This window comes from Anas platyrhynchos, chromosome 12 (assembly GCF_047663525.1).
Source record: "Anas platyrhynchos isolate ZD024472 breed Pekin duck chromosome 12, IASCAAS_PekinDuck_T2T, whole genome shotgun sequence".
Taxonomy (NCBI): Eukaryota; Metazoa; Chordata; class Aves; order Anseriformes; family Anatidae; genus Anas; species Anas platyrhynchos.
In genome coordinates, this window is record NC_092598.1 from 137011 (window position 1) to 159355 (window position 22345).

The window sequence follows — 22345 nt, forward strand, 5'->3', positions numbered from 1 at the left end:
GGCCGGAAGCGCTGCGGTTCGGGCGGTTGCTAGGAAACCGACCGGAAGTCCCGCCTGCCGAGCCGCGGCTGTTGTTGTTGTGACAGGGACCGTGACAGCGACAGGCCCCGCCGCCCGCCACGAGTCCCTGCCCGCCCGCACTCGGGCCTCGCCGCCGCCGGCTCCGCTTCCTGCCCGGCCCGCGCCATGAAGTGGATGTTCAAGGAGGACCACGCGCTGGGTAAGGGCGGGCCCGGGCCCGGTGCTGCCCGCCGGCGGCCCTGCGCCGCCCCGTCTCCTGCGTCGCCATCTGCCCCGGGCCTCCCGACTCGGTACGCCCCGGGCAGCCCCCGAGCCGGTCGTCGCGGCTCTGGGCGGACAGCCCCCTGCGGCCCTCGCCGAAGGCTGGCGCGGTAACCGGGGACGGTCTCCCCGAGTAGCTGGGGTCTCGTCGCAGGGAGGCAGGACGGCCGCAGCCCCCACCGGCTCCCATGTCTGCAGCGCCGCTGACTCTGCCTAGGACAGCGGTGATAGATACTGTTACCATCCCAATGACTAATTACGAGTTTTGTTCACAGAGCACAGATGCGTCGAGTCAGCAAAAATCCGAGCCAAATACCCTGACCGTGTCCCGGTGAGTAACCAAGCCATCTTCATTCCAGTACGTAGAGGCGAAGATGGATAAGCTGTTCCCATCCTGCCTTCTCTTCTTTGACCACATCCTACTACATAAATTCATCTTTCGTGTTTTTATCTTCCATTTTGTGACAAAGATGTTTTAAAGAGGCTCCAAACACATTTAACTAATTCAGCATTCCCTCCTCTACCGCTATACGTATTCTCAAGTAAGCAACAGTGCCTGACTTTCTGAATGCTCACCACGTGTCTATGGTTTATGAGTGTCCTGGTTTCTTCTAATAGCAATTATATTCTCAGCAAAGACCCTATGCTTTCAGTCTCTTGAAGATTTTATTCTGTGCCAGAGAGAGAATAAATTATTACACCTTGACTGTCATCCATCACGGCTAGATGAGTTTTGTAATTTTCCCCTTATTTAATATCTACCTGTAAGCAATCTGATCTTGAACCTACCTCATGTAAGCTCTGTTGTTTGAAGAGCCATTGCAAGTGGTGACTTTTCCTTTCTGCATTAATACTTGCTGCCTGCTAAATAGCAAATAACTTTTCTTCACTCTGTAACCCCCTTTATCATGTTTCAGTCAGTGAAATAACCATACTTCGTGCTCTTCTGTAACAGCTAGCAACACATTCACATTCTCAACTAATATACTTGGGAGTAAAATTTCCACATTCCATCTGATCACATGCCAATTAGTGACATTCCTGTCTGACCTCTACGTAAGTACCTTAGCCAGTAGACAGCACAGACCTCTAACCATTTTGCCTTTTTCTCTTTCTGAATCAAACCTAGTCACAGCATCTTCTCCAGTTGTAGTCTGGCAAGCTCATCCAATCCTTGCTATTTTCCACTTGGCCAACTACCTAATACAGACTGTAGCATGCTAATAACCATATATCTTAACAAGTATACTTTTGCGCATTTCCAGAATATATTTCACGACCCTAGAGGAAAAAGAGAGACATTGGAACTCATAGTATGAGTCAGAATTATGTGATACGTTATCGGGAACGGATAGCAATGTGTAAATAGATACGGGAATTAAACCTCAAAGTCCATCGTGATGCTTTGTCTAGGAAAATAAAAAAAAAATCTGCATGATGTTTCAGATTGAGACACCTAACTTTTACAAAGTAGTTGGTATCAAATATACATTCTTTTGCATTTAGTGATCAAAAGTGTTTTGCAGACTTAATGCGTGTTTTCTTCTTTCCAGTCTGTAGTCTGCATCCAGAATGATGTAGGTCAGAGGGTTCTGACCTTCAGAGCAGTTCTCAGCTGCTGTCTCTGGCTCCATGGATTTGTAGATATTTCAGTAGCTCAAACATCTTAAGCTGTATTGAGATACCATATGAATAGCCCCTGTCCTAGCCTGGACCCTTTAGAAATAAAATGGGAGTCGAAAAGACACTCATGCTTCTAAAGCACTGCTATTTTAAATTTGCCTGGGCATCACATGATCCAAGGGTTAGAGGTATCTGCAAGTTTTACTAGAAGCAGTTCACCAATAGCCTTGACTTCCAGTTATGACAGCTTCTGCATCGTAAAGCTAAAATGCCTGGTAGATTATTGCAATCTCTTTTTTAAAGTATCAGATGTTAAAGCTTGAATGCTCCTTTCAGTCTGGTCTTGGTCTTCTTCACCCTTCCCATGTACTAAATTGCAAGGGCCACCTACTGTACCATCCTGTTTCTGTAGGCAGCACCAAATAAAAGAACCCTCCCCAGATCATAGTGTATTTTGTAAATTTACTCGAGCCTTAACTGTATGCTGTAGCAATGAGGAGTGCAGAGCTAAGCAACGGAGGCACAGCAACCTCTTGTCAGCCCTGTTTCCCCACATACTGCATTCTTCCTTCAAGGCCTAGCCTTGAAGGAACCATCAGGTCCTTTCCATAAGTTATACTTAATTCACCTTCCTCCCATATGTTGCTTTTTGCTTTGTTTGTGACCAACTTGCTGTCTTGCCTTCCTGTGGTCAATTTCTTAACTTCCTAACATATGAAGTAAGATAGTGTAATGTCAGTTCAGTGTAACACAGGAGAATAGCATCAGTGAGACAACAATAATAAGGTAGAACAAACGGTATGCTTTAAAGTGTGGTTACGCATATTCAGAATAAAACTTTTTTTTTTTTCTGCTGTCCAGTGAAAAATATCAGTATGTTACTGCAAACCTGAATCTGTAGACATTCTAAAATGGTGATTAACATAGGCATCTTTTTTTCCAAGTCTATGTATCCCATCTGGCTCTTATTGATATATAACTCTTATGCATACTCATATATAGCTAAAACCAACATTTCATTAGTATGGCTTCCTTGTCGTCCTGTAACTTCATCCAACTGATGCTGTAATCGTATTGTTGATAATATCATACGTAACATATACTGCTGGATCATTTCTCAGTTTAAGTTTAGTATGTCAGAAGCATACAGACAAGATCACGTCACAGCACATTTCTGCTAATCTGGTGGAGCACTCAACTGGCTTCATTGGCAGAGTAACTGGTACTCCAGGGCACGCTGCAGGCATGCTTCCTTTCTCTGCCTAGACTCATCATACAGCCTGGCTAAAATGCCTAGTGCCTAACTGTGGGAGGTGAATAATTATTGCCAGATTAATTATGCAAACCCAGACAGTGTGGATGACAATTCAAAAGCTGTGCAGCAAAACACTTTAAAAAAAAAAAAAACAAACAAACACATGGGATCTATGGCAAACTAGAACCTTACATTATACAATTTACACTGCAACTCTATCAGAATTTTGACTATATTCAGATATAACATGGTCTCTTCAGTATCTACATATCTTCATATCTACAGTATGGCTGCTGCTCTACTTAGCATGACAGTTTCTGAGATCCTGGTACACGTGTGATGATATTGGTACATATTCTGTGATGGTGCAGTATACTGCACAGATAAATACAAAATACTTAAAAAATAGTGAATCAAGTTATGCTTTACATAGAAGCCTAAGAGACATTTTGGCATCTTAGGATTGTGAACAGCAGGTGAAGTCGAAAACATTAGATTCTAGACTAGGCTGGTGGTTCTCCCTCTTACCTTAGTACTGATTTTTTTGTTTGTTTTTTGCTTTAGTGTTGATGAATTTTTTATTTTTATTTTTTTGCCCTTTTGCTATACTCCATATCAAGGCAATCAGTTCTGTCACGAATTAGGAATGACTTGGGGCTTTGTTCAGAGGAGACAGTTAAGTTTGATGGGTAGAAGTGGTGTGTATGTATTAAACCTTTACTTCTTGGTAATTACTATTTTATAACTATAATAACTATTTTATCATATAACATTTTACAAGAGAATAGGGAATGCTCCTTGCAGACTACAGTTCTATGTAACACAAAATTTCAATCAATGACTGCCACTTTCTGTGTATGAGATACTGACAAAGACAAAATAAGCAGCATATGTACAAAGTGAGTGAGTGGACTTCACAATCACAGAATCATTAAGGTTGGAAGAGACTTTCAAGACCATCACCTTACTACCAATATCACCTATTAACCCATGTCCCTAAACACCAGGTCCAACCTTTCCTTGAACACCCCCAGGGACGGTGACACCACCACTTCCCTGGACAACCCATTCCAATGCCTGACTACGCTTTCTGAGAAGAATGTCTCTAAATTTCCAACCTAAACCATCCCTGGTGCAACTTCAGGCCATTCCTTCTAGTCCTATCGCTAGTTACCCGTGAGAAGAGGCTGACCCCCAGCTCCCTAAACCTTCCTTTCAGGCCATTGTAGAGAGCAGTAAGGTCTCCCCTGAGCCTCCTCTTCTCCAAACTAAACAATCCCACATCCCTTCAGCTGCTTCTCACAGGGCTTGTGTTCCAGACCCGTCAGCAGCTTTGTAGCCCTTTTCTAGACGTGTTCCAGGACCTTGATGTCCTTGTACTGAGGAGCCCAAAACTGAACGCAGTACTCGAGGTGCAGCCTCACCAGAGCTGAATACAAGGGGACAATCACGTACCTGGTCTTGCTGGCTACTCTATTCCTGATACTAGCTAGGATGCCCTTGGCCTTCTTGGCCACCTGGGCACACTGCCAACTCATGTTCAGGTGAGCATCTATCATTGTCCCCATATCTTTTTCCTCTGCACAGCTTTCCAGTCACTCTGCCCCAAGCCTGTAGTGCTGCACGGGGTTGTTGTGGCCAAAGTGCAGAACGTGGCACTGAGCCATGTTGAACCTCATCCCATTGGCCTCTGCCCATTGACTCATCCCGTCCAGGTCCCTCTGCAGGGCCTTCCTACCCTCTGGCAGATCGACACTTCCCCCTAACTTGGTGTCACCTGCAAACTTCCTGAGGGTGCACTCAATTCCCTCATCCAAATCATCAACAAAGATATTAAAGAGGATGGGCCCCAACACTGACCACAAGAGATCACTACTGGTGACCATTCTCCCGCTGGATTTCACTCCATTCACCACCACTGTCCGGGCACGGACATCCAGCCAGTTTTTAACCCAGCGAAGAGTATACCTGTACAAGCCATAGGCTGCCAGCTTCTCCAGAATACTGTGGGAGACCATGTCAAAGGCCTTGCTGAAATCTAGGTAGACTACATCAAGAGGCTTTCCCTCATCCACCAGCTGGGTCACCTGGTCGTACAAGGAGATGAGGTTGGTTATGCAGGACGTGCCTTTCATGAACAGGCTGACTAGGCCTGATCCTCCGGTGGTCCCACCTACATTGTGTGATTGCATTCGAGATGACCTGTTCCATCACCTTTCCAGGCACTGAGGTCAAGCCTGTAGTTCCCTGGGTTTTCCATATCACTTTCCACTGCTGATTTACCAGTACTGCAGTCTTGTTGATTTTTTCATGACTCCAACACATTTGGAAGGAATATGTGAGACCAGAGGAGGGCCACGAGGTTGAATCAGAGGCTGAAGCACCTCTCCTGTGAAGACAGGCTGGGAGAGCTGGATTTGTTCAGCCTGCAGAACAGAAGTCTCTGGGGGGACCCTATAGCAGCCCTCCAGTGGCTGCAGGAAAGCTGGGGAAGGACTCTCTGTCAAGCAGTGCAGTGACAGCACAAGGAGTAATGTCTCTAAACTAAAAAGAGGATAGATTTTGGTTAGAGCAGGTGATTTATCAAAGCCTTCTGTTCATAGAAAAGCCTCACTTTCATGCTTATATTTTACAGGTCATAGTGGAGAAGGTCTCAGGATCTCAGATTGTTGATATTGACAAGAGGAAGTACTTAGTTCCATCTGACATCACTGTGGCCCAGTTCATGTGGATCATCAGGAAGAGGATTCAGCTGCCCTCTGAGAAGGCAATATTCCTCTTTGTAGATAAGACTGTCCCACAGTCTAGGTAAGAGGCTGTTCACTTGGTATTCAGAACCATATCAGAGGGACATTAACTCCTTTTGAGGCTTATTTGGTGATTTTTAGAAGGCACATATTTACAATTTAAATCTCACTGCTTCCCTCCCCCCCCTCATATGTGATAAATATCTTGTTTCTCAAGCTAGGCTTAAAGGAAAGGTGACTACAAAATGTATTATCATTACTTTCATGGCAAGAGGGTAAGCTCTGGCATTTTATCTTTAGTTGAACATAGGAACAACACTGATATCATCAATGGCAAATAATCCTCAGTATAACAAAAAGGTTGCATGTTAAGTGCTCAAAAGCAAACACCATAAATTATTCTGAAAAAACATTAACCTACCTCTGTCAGTTCACAAAGAAATGACACTATATGTGAGTTACTGTTACTTTTTTAATCACTTTTTTTTTTTTAATATAAGCATGAAATGCAAAATGACTATAGAAAGGTTTTTCACATTGCTTTTGTATTGGAATACGTTGCAATGGTTGCCTGCTACATACAGAATAATATATAGAAGAAGCAGCTACTTACTATACAAGCTATTTTTAATATTCGAAGGAATAGCATGTAACATTATGTGGCTTAGATGCAGCATTATTCTTACTAACCCTTACCTCTGTAACAGTACTCCCAGGTAACTTGTCCAGACTCAGCTAGAAATATTTTTATTTAATTCATGATACACAATAGGGACCTGTGAACCTTTTTCTATGCTCTCTCTTCTGGGAGCATTAGGAACGTATTAGTGCCATCTTCTTAGTGCTATACAACTGCTAGCAACAAACAGGAAAGGAAAAGAAACAGCACATTATCTAATCTCACATTAATGATGAGATCTCTCATCTCTGCTGGAAATACAGGACGCTGAAGCTTCAAGCTAATGGAAAAATGTTAACTTTTGTTAGCAGATAAAAATCATATTGATCAATGGCTACTTCTCTTGTAGGACAAATTTATTGCATAGACCACTAACTCTTGCCACTCTTCTCTCCTCATCCTGAAGTTTATCTACTATTTACCAATTTCCTTCTATTTCTAGTATTGCCTGCAACTCTCTCCAGTTCCTCTCATGTGGCATCCCTTTCTTATGGGTAAAAACCCATGACTCTTTTCCCCATCACTCACATTCAGTCTGCATCTTCCAGTTCACTAGTCTTTTCTCAAACAATCTTGGGAAGTCAAAGGTGAGCAGAAGCAGCACCACTTGTGCACCTGACTAAAGTCAACTGCCTGTTTCATCTGTGCTTCACAGATGGTTGGAACAATTTACTGGCCAAGTAATTGCTTGGTTCTGTTACTGTTTTTCACAGTAAAGTATCCCACTAAAGACTACTTAAACTGTGAAGGGCCACATGCCTATCCTGTTAAAAAAAAAATAGTCCAGACATTCAAAATTTTATCCACTGAAAAAAACACTAGCTTTTAGCTAGCATGGAATTTATTGCCCACACATTTTAGTAATAGCACTACTTTAAGTCATCACTTTTTAACAATACAGAAAACAAAGCTTTAACTCCTCCAAACAACCTGGACCTCAGATAAACAGTCCAAGCAGCATAAGTTTGGTGAACTTAAGACCATCTGAACATTCAAGACTACAGCATATGGAGAGAGAAATTAGGTTCTTCACACAAGCAGCAAGGTTTCAGTTCAGCTGCATTGAAAGATGATGCTACCAGGCTGTTAATCTTGCTATTAGTCACAGCATCAATAACATACAATTCAGAAATTGAAATACATCCAGTGAGTAATTTCTAATAAAAATAAGGAAGCATTTTCATAGATGTACTTATTAGGTACACAAGTAACAGAAATCTAGGTGTCCTGCAGGGAGCCCAGGATCATTTTGTGAAATCAGGAGTCAACTTTGTGTGTGTGTGTGTGTGTTTTAATTTATACATAGGACTTAATTTTAGCTTTTATTAATCTTTATGTGAGATTCTGTTACCATTTGCAACTGTTGTGATCCAAGCAAGCTGTTTCATTTTTCCCTCTTCAAGCTTAACTATGGGACAACTTTATGAGAAGGAGAAGGATGAAGATGGATTCTTGTATGTTGCCTACAGTGGAGAGAACACATTTGGTTTCTGAATGGTGGGTCTTGGCTACTATACCATCCTGCTGTGTATCTTGTAAATAGCTGATCATTTTCTGTTCTGACATCCACGTAGGTTTCTTCTATATACATGTATTTGTAACTGGATTTATTTCCTAATGTATCTATAGGTCTGGTTTTATTAGACTGTTAAATTATAAAAAAAAAAAAAAGTGTGTTTTTTTCTCATGGCTGTGGATTTGCAGAGCCTCCCTCCTTTAGGGGATACATTTAATGGCATTGATTAAATAATAAAGCAAAGTAGTGGAGCTACTAGAACATGAAAAGAATGCACATTTATTCTGTTTTAAGGAGTTAATTTATGAAAAATAAAAACATTAAATTAGTATTGGGAACACTGGATTTGCTAGGTTATCCTAAGCAGTAGCAAGATGCTGATCATGTTGAATCAAGGAAGTATGTTCTTCTTTCTCAAGTAACAAAGTACAATAAAAATTCCTACCACAAACAGTGATGTTACTTCTTTACTTTCACTTTGGCCACAGTTATATATCATTCACTAGATAGCATAAAACTGCTTACATTATTTACTAGATATTGTACTGCTTCTCAGCATTTGGGATGCTGCTGATGATAGAAGGAATAGACAAAGAGCTATCTGTTAGTTCTTAAGACCAAAAGATTCAGCACTATTACATGTAATCAGAAGTTTAAAAGCCAGGCCAGCGCACAGGCTATAAGCGGAGGAATAAATACCGTTGGGTTTTGGAATGCAGGACGTAGGTGAAAAAAGTATAGCATATAAGGAAAGGGCATCTTGAAGAAGGAACAATACAAATAGAAAACCAGAGAGCTGAAGAACAGGAAGGAATAATTTGTCCGTGAGTTATGGCCAAGAGAGAAATAACTGGTAAGGAGTTCAGATTAAAACAGTTGCATGAGCAGCTTTAAAAAAAAAATAACAGCAGTAGTTGTGTTACAGTTAGTTATATAAATATACATGTATTTTCCAACCAAAAATTTGGTAGGTATTGTAAGGAATTTACAGAACCATGTATGTGAAAAAATAGCTTTAATTCACTTGAAATGGACAGCTAGACTTAGAAATGCTGCATGCAGGATAAAGAGTTCAAGATCAGTTCCTCCACTTTATGAGCACTACCGCTCAAGCATGTGGCACGGCACAGCAAAAACAGAAAGGTTTGCCATAAAACCAAAAAAGCTGTTACTCATGAGGCTCTCAACTTCCTTCCAATTTGGCTTACCATAGCTACATGACTACCTCTACTTAAGAGGCAGAGGCAAGCTTGTGGCTCTGAACTACAAGACTGCATAAACAAACAAAACCACATGTAAGTGCACAGTACTGGAGTTCATGCTCTGATATGAAAAGACAACACTGGGTTGGAAGAGTAGCATTGCTCCAGAGTTTGTGAATCAGCAAGGAATCACTAATTACAGTTTAGGTTCTTAATAAAAGTATCACTTGATTTTCATGCTAAATGGTGTAGAAGACTTTAGTTTTTACAGTGTTTCCAGACACACTGGAAATGTTACCACTCTGTAAGCTTAAATCAAATTCATATTAGACTAAAATTCTCATGAATCCACCTTATGCATGGAATTGTGTTCAGCACTACAGGTTTTAGAGGTGCTGGCAGAATGACTCCACATTTGAAGAGATAGGAGCTTATGAAACATTGATACTACAGTATTATTGGGACTTGTCACGATAACAGTGCTGCACGTGCTTACTACATCTGAGAATGTGCAGTTAATTTCATTATGCCTTTCATTATTTGAAATAGTACTGCAATGTATAGCAATGCCTTAGTTAACACTCCGTCCGTTTCTTTCCAGAATGCGTTCTGTCCCTTTCTATGGACTTACTATTACCATTTACTCCAAAACATTTTGATTCAGAGTGGTTGCAGCTGTGATTTTTAATACATTTTTCTGCTGGAAAAATGTTTCCTTTGAGCTTAAATGTCTCAGTTTGTCTACAGTATTAAGTTTGGTGGTTTTCTTTTTTTGCTAGCTGCTAATAAGAAAACGTACCTTAGCCCTCACAACTGCACAAGAAAACTAATTACATGCTAGCACAAATATATCTAACCAAAACAAGGAAAGATGAGGTTTTCAAGGAAAGATAAGGTTTTATTGCCATTGTTATGATTCATGTTGACTTTTGGAATACCCCTCATAAGCCTCTAAAAACAAACATAATTACTCTCTTAACTTCTCTGTAATTTTTAATTAGTTTGATTTTAGAAGCCCAGGTACCCAAGTAATTCCAGAGAATGCAGAGATAAAGGCTCTAACATCTACTTTCCTTTGTATCTGCAAATGTACTTGAAATGTCAAGAAAAAGATTTTCTTTTGAACTGCATACCTCTCCTTTAGAGAGGACAGTGTGTCTTTTAAATTGATTAAAAGCAGTTTGTCTAGAACACTGGGTCCCATATAGTCTTTTCTGTTAACCCTTAAGGACTGAGAAGGCATTTCAGTCTAAACACTGAATGAATCACAGAAGCACAGAATTGTAGGGGTTGGAAGGGACCTCAAGAGACCATTGGGTCCAACCCCCTTGCCAAAGCAGGTTCCCTTGAGCAGGTTACCCGGGTAGGCGTCCAGACGGGTCTCGAATATCTCCAGAGAAGGAGACTCCACAACTTCCCTGGGCAGCCTGTTCCAGTGCTCCTTCATCCTCACTGTGAAGAAATTCTTTCATATGTTGGTGTGGAACTTCCTGGGCTCCATTTTGTGGCCATTGACCTTTGTCCTGTCTCCACAAACTACCGAGAAGTTGGCCAAATCCCTCTGTGTCCCACACTTAAGATATTTGTAAGCATTAAAAAGATCCCCTCTCAGTCTTTTCTCAAGGCTGAACAGACCCAGGTCTCTCAGCCTTTCCTCACAGGGAGGAAACCCTATAGCCCATAGGCCCTGTATCATCTTAGTGGCCCTCTACTGGACTCTTTCCAGGAAAACCCTGTCTTTTTTGTACCAGGGAGCCCAGAACTGGACACAGTACTCCATGTGAGGCCTGACTAGGGCACAGTAGAGGGGAAGGATCACCTCCCTTGACCTGCTGGCCACGCTCCTTTTAATGCACACCAGGATCCCACTGGCTTTCTTGGTCACCAGGGCTCACTGCTGGCTCATGGTCAACCTGTCGTCCACCAGGACCCCCATGTCCTTCTCCTCAGAGCCTGTACTTCTTCCTTCTCCCCCAGCCTGTACCATGTGGTTGTTCCTTTCCAGGTGCAGGACTCCAAATTTGGAGTTGTTAAACCTCATTTGGTTTCTTCCTGCCCATCTCTGCAGCCTATCCAGGTCTCGCTGAATGGCAGCACAGCCTTCTGGCGCGTCAGCCACTCCTCCCAGCTTTTTAATCATCGGCATACTTGCTGAGGGTGGACACTATTCCCTCATCAAGGTCATCGATGAAAATGTTGAACAAGACCAGACCCAGCACCAACCCCTGAGGAACACCAGTAGTCGTAAGTCTCCAGACGGACTCTGTGCTGCTAATCACCACCCTCTGAGCGCTTCTGAATAATGAAGAAATTGAATAAACATCTCACTATTCTTACAGTAACATTTCTATATAGCCTTAAGCTTACTTGAAGCGTCATCTAAAGAAACAAACACTAGTTGAATTTAGATGGTCTTTCCTCAAAAATTATTTTGCGTAAACCACCACTGCTGCAATGCGCTTGTAATGATGCTATCAGATTCTCAGGATAGTTACGCTCTAAGGAAGAACCTGTCAACTGCATTTGGTTGCCAATTTTACTCTTAACACCTTTCTTTCCTTCTTACTGACAGTAGCTTTTCATAAGTAACTCACTCAACTATTTTCCTGCTTATACCTCAAGCATTTCCTCCAGGCATGGTTTCATAACCATCTAGTAGTTTCTAACCATCAGAAGGAAGCCTGGCTCCAACCCACAGCAGCACAGCCCTAGCTCTTCCTTTGCTCATGTGCTTACTAGTTTAATTGCAAAACTGTGAACAACTAGCACAAAGCTACCTTGTTCTGGGGTCACAGTTTGTTTCTCCACAGACAATTATTTGAACCATCTTCCATGTACTTTGAACGTATTATGAGCAGTAAGGGCTCCAGTCAGCACGAGGTGAGCAGTGAAAGCACACTGCAAAGATAAGAATTTTTCTTTTTCAGGGGGAGAGAGATGCTACCACACAGTCTCAAGAAATTTTAGCTTCAAGCTCAAACGGATGATAGTTAAATTTAGACCTGGACAAGTACTTGTTCCTATGCTCTGCTTTTGACTTCCTTTAAAATGAGCGGGCTGTCTGCCCAACCTTCTTATTGTGATTGAGAATAGAACAACTTCTCCAACAGCAAAGCTGTTAAAGGCATCCCATACAAATTAGGAATTACAGTTTCTTTGTTCTAGCAAATAGGAACAATCGATCCCCGTACTAGCTTGGGATAGCCAAGCATGTATCTGGGTGATAGAAAGATACTCTGTAGAGCATTTTACACATGCCTTGGAAATCCTGCTGCCCTCATAAACTCTGCTGTTCCAATTACCAATTGTTTGCTCATCCTTGTTAACCATCAGTTTAAATTAATTTACGTCATGTAACTGCTTATCTCAAAACTAGTCTGATGCCAAGACTGCAGAACAACTAAGCTTTATGTAATCCATTTTAATATTGCAGCTGGGCAGGTACTGGAAACATTCCAGTCTGGTTGGCAGGTTCACTTCAGACCTTGTTGGTGATTAATGAAGGGAAACTAGGCATGTGAAGGAGCAGTTTCTGCAAGATTTCACGGAAGGACAGAGGCAAATTTCAGGAGCCTGGAAATTTACCGGTTATCTTTTTAGTTAAACTACAGGACTCTGCCCTTGGGATGCTATTTGCTCAGTGATGGTAACTGCTACCATTTGTCTTTAGCAGTTCACCCAGTGGCCTATCTGCAATGGCAGCTGGCCATCTTCCAGCCTCCAATGACTTAACGCAAGTCACCGTTCTCCATAATCCTCTGCCCTTTACAAACACATGTAATGTCTTCCCCATTACCAATTGGTCTTTCTGAATGTCAGCGCTGTAGTTAAGCGGATAGGCTTATGCACACACAATTCAAGTTTGTTGTTATTCCCACAGTAAATAGATCTTCTGTAACACGATCTCTGCTATCAACTGTTCAGTCCCCTATGCAGCTCTGTAGGTTGGCTGTAAAAGCTGTTTTGAGAAATTCTGTACCCATTTTTCAAATCCAAAATAACAATAAGATACCAAACAACAGAAATCTCAAATAACTAAAGAATTCTTAAGATCCAAATTAAACACTTTCTTTCATTCTGCCATTACATTGTCCGAATATTTTAGGAATAGTAGGTTATAGCAGAAAAAGTACAGAAAGGGAGCATGCTCAGTAGCAGCGACACAGTCCTGAAATTACTCACAGAAGGTAATAATTGGGACAGAAAGCTTGAGGATGATTACCCATTGTTCCCCTCCCTCCCCCCAGCTAGCAATGTGGATTGTTTTATCATGCAGATGTTATTGGTAATAAAGCATAAAGGCAAAGATTGCAAAGACTGTCAGAGACTACTTACAGTCCCCATCAGAGTGTTTCCACCTTTGCCAGGCTATTAATGAACACTTGCCAGGAAACACTGACATAAATGCTTACGGCATCCCTGCTTTTAATGAACCACGTATCACTGGAGAAAAAGAAAAAACAGACCCTGAACCAAGCAAGCAACCAAACAAAAACGACCAATAAAAACCCAGTGTTGAACAAGATCGAGCCAAGTAATTCAGGAGATTTCTTTCCTGTCCACAGAAGCACATCAACTGTAAAGGGGTTTCTGGCAAAGTCCTGAAATTAAGAGATACACAGGATAACATAAGCAGTATTATTTGACAGCCTTCTTCCTGGCACTCTTTTAATTCTGCTTTGGCTACTTTTAGTAATAGAAAGTTATATGGATTACTTCCAGAAAAAGACCCTTGAACAAAACTACTATTTCCAGTTAGGAGCAAAAAATTCTGTGGGGAGACAGAAAATTCTTGCAAGCACCAAACAAGAAGAGACAAGAGTTATAAAAATAATACTTACTATACATTAGGGTTGTCCCAGCAACACAAAAGCAATAACAACATTATGAAGAGCAGAAGGAAAACCAGCACCAAAGTTTTAAAAAGACAGCCCTTCTTCCATAGTACTGTTTGAATTTCAGTTGACATTACTTCCATTTCAACAGACTACGGCTGATAAATCATATCCTCAGAAAAACGATGATTTGCATCACTGCTTCCTTACTTTTGAAGGCACATTGTTTCATGCAGCTCAGAACTAAATATGCAGTGATTCTTCTCTACAGTTAAATAAAGGGGGGAGGGGAGTGCAGGGCAGGGTGCAAATCAACCAAAACAAAGAGATCTCCGATTTTACTTTCCTTTTCAGTCTTATCTACTTATAGCACAGGAACTAGAGGACATCTTTACTGGCCCTTGAGTAGCATAGGTATCTGCTGGGTTTCAGGGCATTTTGATGTATTTACAGTTGCTTTTATTCTCATGTGAACTCCAGGTATTCCTGGGCATTCTTGACCCAGCCCAGCAGCGCTTGGCTGCGCAGCACTTTCCAGGCTTCTTGATAACTTGATGCAGCTTCCTTGTAGTCCCAGTATGTTCTTAGGGTCTTCATCCTGAGAGAAAATGCACAACAATGACAAATTGTCTATTATTCTATTGGATGTATTGTAACACAATGAAAAAAAACAATCAAGCATTTAAGAATATGATGATGTCCCTATGAGCTCTTCCACACTAAGTGAAATTCTCTTGTGCTTCTAAGGGAGACTTGGAGAGGCCCAGGTGCTGAGGAAGTCAGTGTTTCTAGACATCGTTAGCAGTCTCATGAAAGAAGAAAACAGTAACTTGTCTGCCACGCTTCACACATGCTCTCCAGCAACAGAAGTATCCGTGCCTGACTGTGTGACAATAGGTTACGGAAAACCCATGCTAGCAAAAAACGTAGGACCAAAGCAGAAAAGGTGGCTAGAGATGGGTGCTTTGAATTGGGTTGAAGTAGCTTTGTTTTGCGGGAAGAACAGATGTGATTGCTGGCCAGAAGGGAAGGGAATAGGGAAGAAGAGTATTTATTTTTTAACATGGAGTTATGGGGAAGAATGAGACGAATTTTTTTCCTTTTATCTAATCCCTAAAGCATAAGAGGCTCAGTTTTGGTATTCTGCCCCTCTTCATTATGTAGCACCTGCTCCCCACAATCTCAGGAAAACCACCAGTCTCTCTGCTGAATGCATGATACGATTGGTTTTCAAAACAGGGAAATACAGGTCAACAGTATCTGAACACATAGGAGAGAGAAAGCACAAACACCTCTAAAACAATTTCATATAACTTAATTCTTTTCCAGCCTCTTTCTTCTCCCTTTACCAGTGTCAAACCACATGAGATGCACAATGTTTAAACATCAATCCAATATGAAGGGAAATTCACAGGCAACATGACATTCCTCAATAAAGAGGAAGAGCCAAACTGCTCCAGGGATCCTAATCTAAAAAGTCTGAGAACCATTGCACTAGGTTACAGAACAAACTTTCACGCTTAAAGGCACCACAGTCATCACCACCACCCAACGCTGCAGAATAGCAGACCCTAAGAAGCTATAATTCAGCCATTCAGCTTTCTATTATAAATGTATTTCTAGAACACTGACATGCACAGCAAACCATGAGATAGTAACTATACAGAAGAACCAAGGTTCAGACAATGCAAGAGCAAAGAACCTGCCTACTCAACTGCTGAACATGGGAGAGTTATAGAATCTCAGAATCATTTGGGTTGGAAGGGATCTTAAAGATCATACAGTTTTGACCCTCCTGCCATGGACCCACTAGACCATGTTGCCCAAAGCACCATCCAACCCAGCCTTGAACAGGGATGGGGCATCCACAACTTTTCTTTTAGATACTCTTACAAACCTGCCTGCACTCTTTGTCACAGCCAATTCATTTTGCTTTCTTTACCCCTTTCACATTATTCAAACTCTGCAACTAACCACTGAGCTGTTTTTGAAAGTTCTGTGGAAAGGCCCACTGCAACTCTCCTCCACCTGCTCAATGGAACAGACACAGAATCCCAGTACCAATGGTAGATGCTATAGGAGCATCACTGAAGAGGTAAAAGACCACCAATTATCTGCATAAGCAGTGTTCAGGAAACAGCACACATCCTAGTTGGATGGTGGACCTTAACCAGCTCCCTCAGATCTCTAGTGTAGGCTAGCTGTTCCTCTCCCAGGTACTCCAGCACGATCCTCAGAGATATGCTGCAAGCCACCTGCACCTCCACTCCACTACAAGACAATTCTTGAAGGAGCAAAGTGTATGCTTATACTCAAATTTGATGACCAATTCAGTCTTTGGGAAGAAACTTTTATGCTACCATACTTTCTATACTTGAAGTACTTCTGACACATTTAAGATTTTGACGTTATCTTTCTTCACTGTAAATGCATCTAATGACATATATTTGTTCTTCACCATAGAAGAGCTAATATCAGATGCTGTTTACATCTTCAAAACACAGCTACTTTTACTTATTTGTTTGCATTAGGATGGTTGTAAATCAGAAAGACCTACAGAACACAGATTTTTGGACTGGCTCAGTCTTGTAAAAAAGGCGAAACACCTGTTTTCCTTGGATTTGCTAGGGATGATGGCACTATACACATATACATAGATTCTTCCAGCCACAGAGCCAAGAGAAAGACTGATGCCTAGCCATTTATTTAATTCTTGCTAAATGTTGCTTTTTTCCTGAATTTGCTGGCAAATCAATGGCTTTTAAATGTATATCCAGCAGTCTGATCCAGTTTAACTAAAATACTTAAGGAATTTTCCCAACTTAGATTATTTCAGAGTTCGGTTATGAAACTTTTATAGCAGACAGTAAGGGAAAACATAGCTAGCATGAAAGCAGGATATACAGTGAGAAGTAGCTCAGTATTTCCAATTCACTTTAGCAGTTATAAGACCACATATAACTGCAGCCTCCTGAGATCTCATTCTCCAGGCAGGCAACATTGCTACAGGATTGAACAGCAGATGTAACAGAAAGCTGCATTTTAAACAGTTTCATCAAAGAATGGCCCAAATGAAACATATTTTTTTAATTCATGCTCAACTTCTGCCTTGGGCTTATGAGAAATTTTTAATATATATACACACATGGAAAGAATGCTTTCAAATTCAAAGTACACTACACTGCCAAAAGAGCCACATGATTTGTCTGTATCTCTAGTATGTTTGGGACGTTAAGACTCCAAGAATTTGTAATGAAGAACCTATGACTTTTTTGGAGGGGAGGGAAGAAGGGGCAGAAATGAACACTTGTCTGCTGACCCAGGCAGTCCTGTAAATAATATGATCTCTAGCCTATCCAGGTCTGACTGTCTACATTCCTTTTATGTTTCCCTTTACTATTCCAATCTTACCACTAGACTACAGTACAGGAGAGAAGCAGAGTGGTTCCAATGCATGCCAGAGGCATGAGAGGTGAGCCATTAGTGTCACACACTTGGAAAAAGCATTACACCAGCACCACTATGCTTAAAAAGGATCATACATTCAGCCACGTGCAAAACTGAGCTGAAGCAGGGCAGCTTATGAAGAAAACCAATGCACTGCTGCACACTGTCAGGCATTGACCAAAGCATTACTCTTACGGAAAAAAAAAACAAAAACAAAAACGAATCACATCTAAGAGGATAAAAGCTTATAGATGTTCAATATATAAAAATAAACGGTGAACCCCTAATGCTAGGCTGCCAGGAAACCATACTTTGCCTGATTCTCATAGCATCTTAAACCAAGAGAATGTTCTGTTCTTTAGGTATTTTAATCTTAGCCATCTAAAAGTCCTTGTACCCTTAGTACACATACTCTTCTGTAGAACAGCCTACCCCCCTCTCCCCAGTGAGGCTTCTCCGGAACCGGAATCACCCATACATAATGGGGTCTGAATGGGAAGGAGAAATAAAACACAGTATTAAATGTAGTCAGGACCCATCACAGTTAAGAGAAAAGATGATCAGCCATCCATTTAACAAGCCCAGCAAGAAACTCAGGCTAGGTTTTTGTTGCAAAGTATCACTTAGATTCACAAGAAGGGTTGTGCAGCTAGCCACACCTTGCACAGACTGCAGTGCCTGCTGACTCTGTAGAGTGGACGCCACAAAAGAAGGCTTTCAGTTTCCCAGGTTATGAACATTATGAATAAGGTATGAAGAACAAGATTCTGCCAGCAGAACAAACAAACAAAAATCCAGAAAACGTTCTTTGCCATACTACCACCAAGTATTTGGAAATAATAATAACTATAGAGGTTTTCACATAACAATTCAGATTAGCAAAGGCACAACAGAACCCAGAACTGCATCGTATCCCTCCCTTAACAATGAGCACAGAAAACATGAAATTGATGCAGCATGTGAGATGTAACCAGTAAGAAGACTGAATAAAACAGCTGACTGGCAGCAATAGTTATTTGTTTTTGTTTTAAAGGATTTATGTACCAGTAACTTCAATCATTAAAACAAAACAACATGTGAGAGGGTGTCAAGCAGAAAAGAATGAAGCATGGCAGGTGGAGGTAAGCAGTTGTCTAAGACGTTAATGTTTGTTTATAGTCCAGTTAGAGAGATGGGCAAGTAAGGCACACAAGACAGATCAGAATTATCAGAAATGAAGAAAATGGGATAGCGCAAGAGAACACTATCTGATTCTTGGTGAAGTAGATAATACCAGTCAAACATCTCATTGTTTTCAGCTGAAAGTAAACCAACCTAAGACCTGAAAGAAGCAACTGCTAAATGTTATGCTTCGCATGTTAGTTGTACTACATCACCACAATTTCCTAAACATGCTTTTTAAGAGGAGCCAGCAATCTTCTACTTTGAGTATGCTCTCAACCTGTTCCAACTGAACAGTGCCTGCAGCGATTCTGAAGAGGTGTCAAGAATGAAGGAGAAATGAAGGGACAGAAAGCAGGAGAAGCATGTCTACATACAGGAAAGAAGAAAATAAAAGAACATTACTACATTATTTTCACATAAAGCTTTAACTGTCCCAGTATCCTAAGTGGACAACAGGAGGTGAGAAAAGGGCTAAATAAAGGAAGATTCTTGTCCTAATACACCCCAAAACTAACAAGACAAGCTCTAGTAAAGATGAGATTCCCTTGGGTGAGCAGAACAGATGGGAGCCAAGAGACCAAAAAGTGGACCAGAAAAGGCAGGGAAGGAATGTAGGGGCAAAGTGAGAAAAATAAATGGTGTGACAGCATAGCACAGGAGCCAACCATCTATAAGAGGAGATAAGCCACATTTGCATAGGAGGAAAAAAAATGGGTAAGAGTTGAATACACAGGAGTTCAGAGGAAGAAATTCCACACTTTCAAATTATTTATCTGAAGTCTACTTGAATTCAGACTACAAGGAATACAGAGGAAGAAAACAGAATATTGTGCAGAAAGGGTAAGGGAAGGAGGAGGAAGCAAAGCAACATTTTATTTTGATTTTTAATTGAAGAGTAGGAAAAAGGGGAGACTTCAAAAGGAAAACAACTGAACAGGCTGACTGGCGAGCTAGCATCTCTGCTGTATAAACTGAGTTTGTGCAGCCTAAAAATGATGCCACATCTGCAAGTCAGCTGGAGTTGGTGAGGAGAAGCCCAGAGAGAAAAACGGTAGAGGACAAAAAAGTCAAAGGAAATTACAAAGCCACTGAAGTCTAGAACAAGCCTGAGGTAAGGTGACTTTACATAAGCAGCATACAATCAGCACAATGAGTCAACTACTCAACAATGAATTATTTCATGCTCTATTCTGAAGAAATTACAGTGACTGAACAAGTTAGAAGCCATTCCCTCTCAAAAAAGTTGGTAATTTTGTATTTGAAAGTGAATTAAGAATGCCCATCAGTAGCTACAAGCAGTTAAATTAGGTCAACATCTGCTATGATTTCATCTCAGAGGTGGAAAGATCATACCTGGAAATAAGACTAAAATAAAATAAACCTACCAAAGCAACAGATATGGCATGTTCTGCATCACTCAGAATAATCTCTAAGCCAAAGTGAGATGTATGTTTTTCTATCCATGAAGCTATAACTCCTAATCATCAGGCACAGCAAGGTGAAATACTACCAAACGTGTAACGTGATAATCACCCAGTCTCATATACAATCTCCAGCCTGAAAATCCCAACTTGTTTCTAATGGTGTAAATTAAATCCCCAAGAAGGGCTTCCTCAGACAAAAGCTTCTTTCTGTTCTTTCCAGAAAGTCTCCATCTACATAACGCACACATAGTGGAAACAGCCCTGCAGTCTCACCTTGCTAGCTCTTACTCCATCATACACTTAACTGAAAGGAGATTCTAGCCTAGACTTGTTTTAAAAAAAGAGTAGCTTTCTGACAAGACAGAAAGTTGAACAGACTTACAAGGGGTCCAGAAGACATCTATTGCAAGAGCAGGACATGTCTCTGTGATCAGGAAAATTTACTCTTTCCGAAAGTAGCAATTCTTCACACCAAAAGCCTTAACTCCAAACGAACAAAACACCTGCAACTTCTGTCTCTTGTTAATGAGCTATTTCTCCAATGAGGCAAAAGACCAAAACCAGAAAGACTCTTCCTAACCCATCAAGGATATGCTGTATTCTTTAAGTATCCAGTTTTAACAATGGAGTTATCTCAAGTGAGACTCATTGGAAAGTTCTAGTATTAACACATTATTCTTGAGTTTCATGAAGATAACTTTATATTCACATAAATATTATGAAAATTTCTTTACCGGAGAGTGTCTGGTAGATTCTCTTGTGAAATACTTGTCACCAGCTTTTGAAATGCATGGAAGAGTTCCACTTTACAGATCTTGGATCTGATGGAAAAAAATAAATCAGAAATGCACTTCCTCTTGATGCTTACAGTAATACATTCCAGCTGAACATTTTTGCCCCACCATTTAACTTTTCATACCCCACCTGAGCTGCCCATTGCTTTTCTTTTTTTAAACCTTAATTTTAAATGTTATGTTGACAAAGAGCTGTATTGCCCCTATTGTCCCAGCTAGCACCATCAGTTTGCAGAGGAAACATTTTAATATCCCCACATTGTTATAAGACTGTACCATCAATTTGCTCACAATTATAGCACAGGCTGAAGCAGAGGGACTAGTCCCAGAAATGATCACACAAGTACAGAAGGACTTGAAGAGCTTGTTCAAACTGGAAAATTTGTATTATTCAGAAAAAAATAAAAGAACCAGAAGAAACATCTGTGACAGTGCTGCCCTTGTTGCAACAGTGACAAGGATGCATTCAGCAACAGATGGAGGGCAGTTAAATACAAATAGATTCATCAAAAAGTAAAGTAAAAGTTTGAAAGGTCTTAAGAATACCACAGGCATCTCTGTCAGCTTTCAGCTTTAAGCCCTTCTCTTCTCCCAGAAGTCAGACAACCATATCAGGTGTTCCATGAAACATGGATGGGGCTTTTAAAACAAATTAATTTTTCTATGGAATTAAATTCTTATTACACGATTATATTCATGATGAATAATTCAATTCAGTCTTCCAACACATGCAAGCTAACTCTCCAGAATTATTAAAAGAAAATGTGCATTCTATTTTGCTTTAGGTTAAGAACCCCAAAACTGGCATGCAAAGGTACTCTAAAATTTTCACGTTAATCTGTCAAAAGTTCATATTGTAGTTTTTGGTGTTTTAGTTAATTAAGCAAAAGCACATACCGGAAGACTACTTACAAACTACTTTTAGTCAGTCAACTTTATCTTCCATGAGATTTAGCGTTATCTAATACGTTCCACCGAGGAAAACCAAACAACCCTCCTCCCACATCCCCCCCCAATCACCTAAAGGCTCCTTGAAGGGGGGGAAAAAAAGAGAACAGAAATACAAGTCTTGTTTAGTATTGAACAATCCCCCCTACATTAAGGCTACAAATTCCTTATATGGACCTTTTACCACAAAAGCTGTTAACAAAGAGCTGACTCTTACAGAAAAAGAAATCCATAAAAAAGGTCATGCAACACATTAATTTCCTTCAGTCTTCAATTCAAAAGGTACAAAGTAAAAATTTTCCCACCTTTGCCAACAAATAAGCTGTCTTTTAAGGAATACTGATCATAATCCCCCACTACTATTATTGACAATGTTCTCCTTTATAAACAGTGACATGCAAGAAACAGGATAAACTTGTTTGCCCTCAT

General features: G+C 40.8%; 2 protein-coding genes across 6 annotated transcripts in view; one reads left to right on the top strand and one right to left on the bottom strand.

Moving 5' to 3' along the window:
* Positions 1-11648, top strand: GABARAPL2 (GABA type A receptor associated protein like 2). 2 transcript variants are annotated; one of them, XM_027466169.3, is made up of 5 exons: positions 1-220; positions 558-613; positions 5796-5968; positions 7990-8083; positions 11373-11648. In XM_027466169.3, the coding sequence occupies exons 1-4, from the start codon at positions 187-189 to the stop codon at positions 8078-8080; spliced, it is 354 nt and encodes a 117-aa protein (XP_027321970.1). In that variant the 5' UTR covers positions 1-186; the 3' UTR covers positions 8081-8083; positions 11373-11648. The 2 variants fall into 2 exon arrangements, with proteins under 2 accessions (XP_027321970.1, XP_071899968.1); XM_072043867.1 differs by lacking the exon at positions 11373-11648 and having other exon boundaries at positions 7990-8553.
* ADAT1 (adenosine deaminase tRNA specific 1) overlaps positions 6362-22345 on the bottom strand; it is a 26397-nt gene continuing 10413 nt past the window's right edge. For 3 of the 4 annotated variants that reach the window (XM_005028788.6, XM_027466161.3, XM_072043842.1), the window contains 2 exons: positions 20909-20995; positions 6362-14737 (listed from right to left, as the gene is read on the bottom strand). In XM_005028788.6, coding sequence (XP_005028845.3) covers positions 20946-20995 — 50 coding nt within the window. In that variant the 3' untranslated portion in view covers positions 6362-14737; positions 20909-20945. The remainder of the gene's footprint in view (positions 14738-20908; positions 20996-22345) is intronic. The other variant, XR_001195058.5, reaches the window with a different exon arrangement.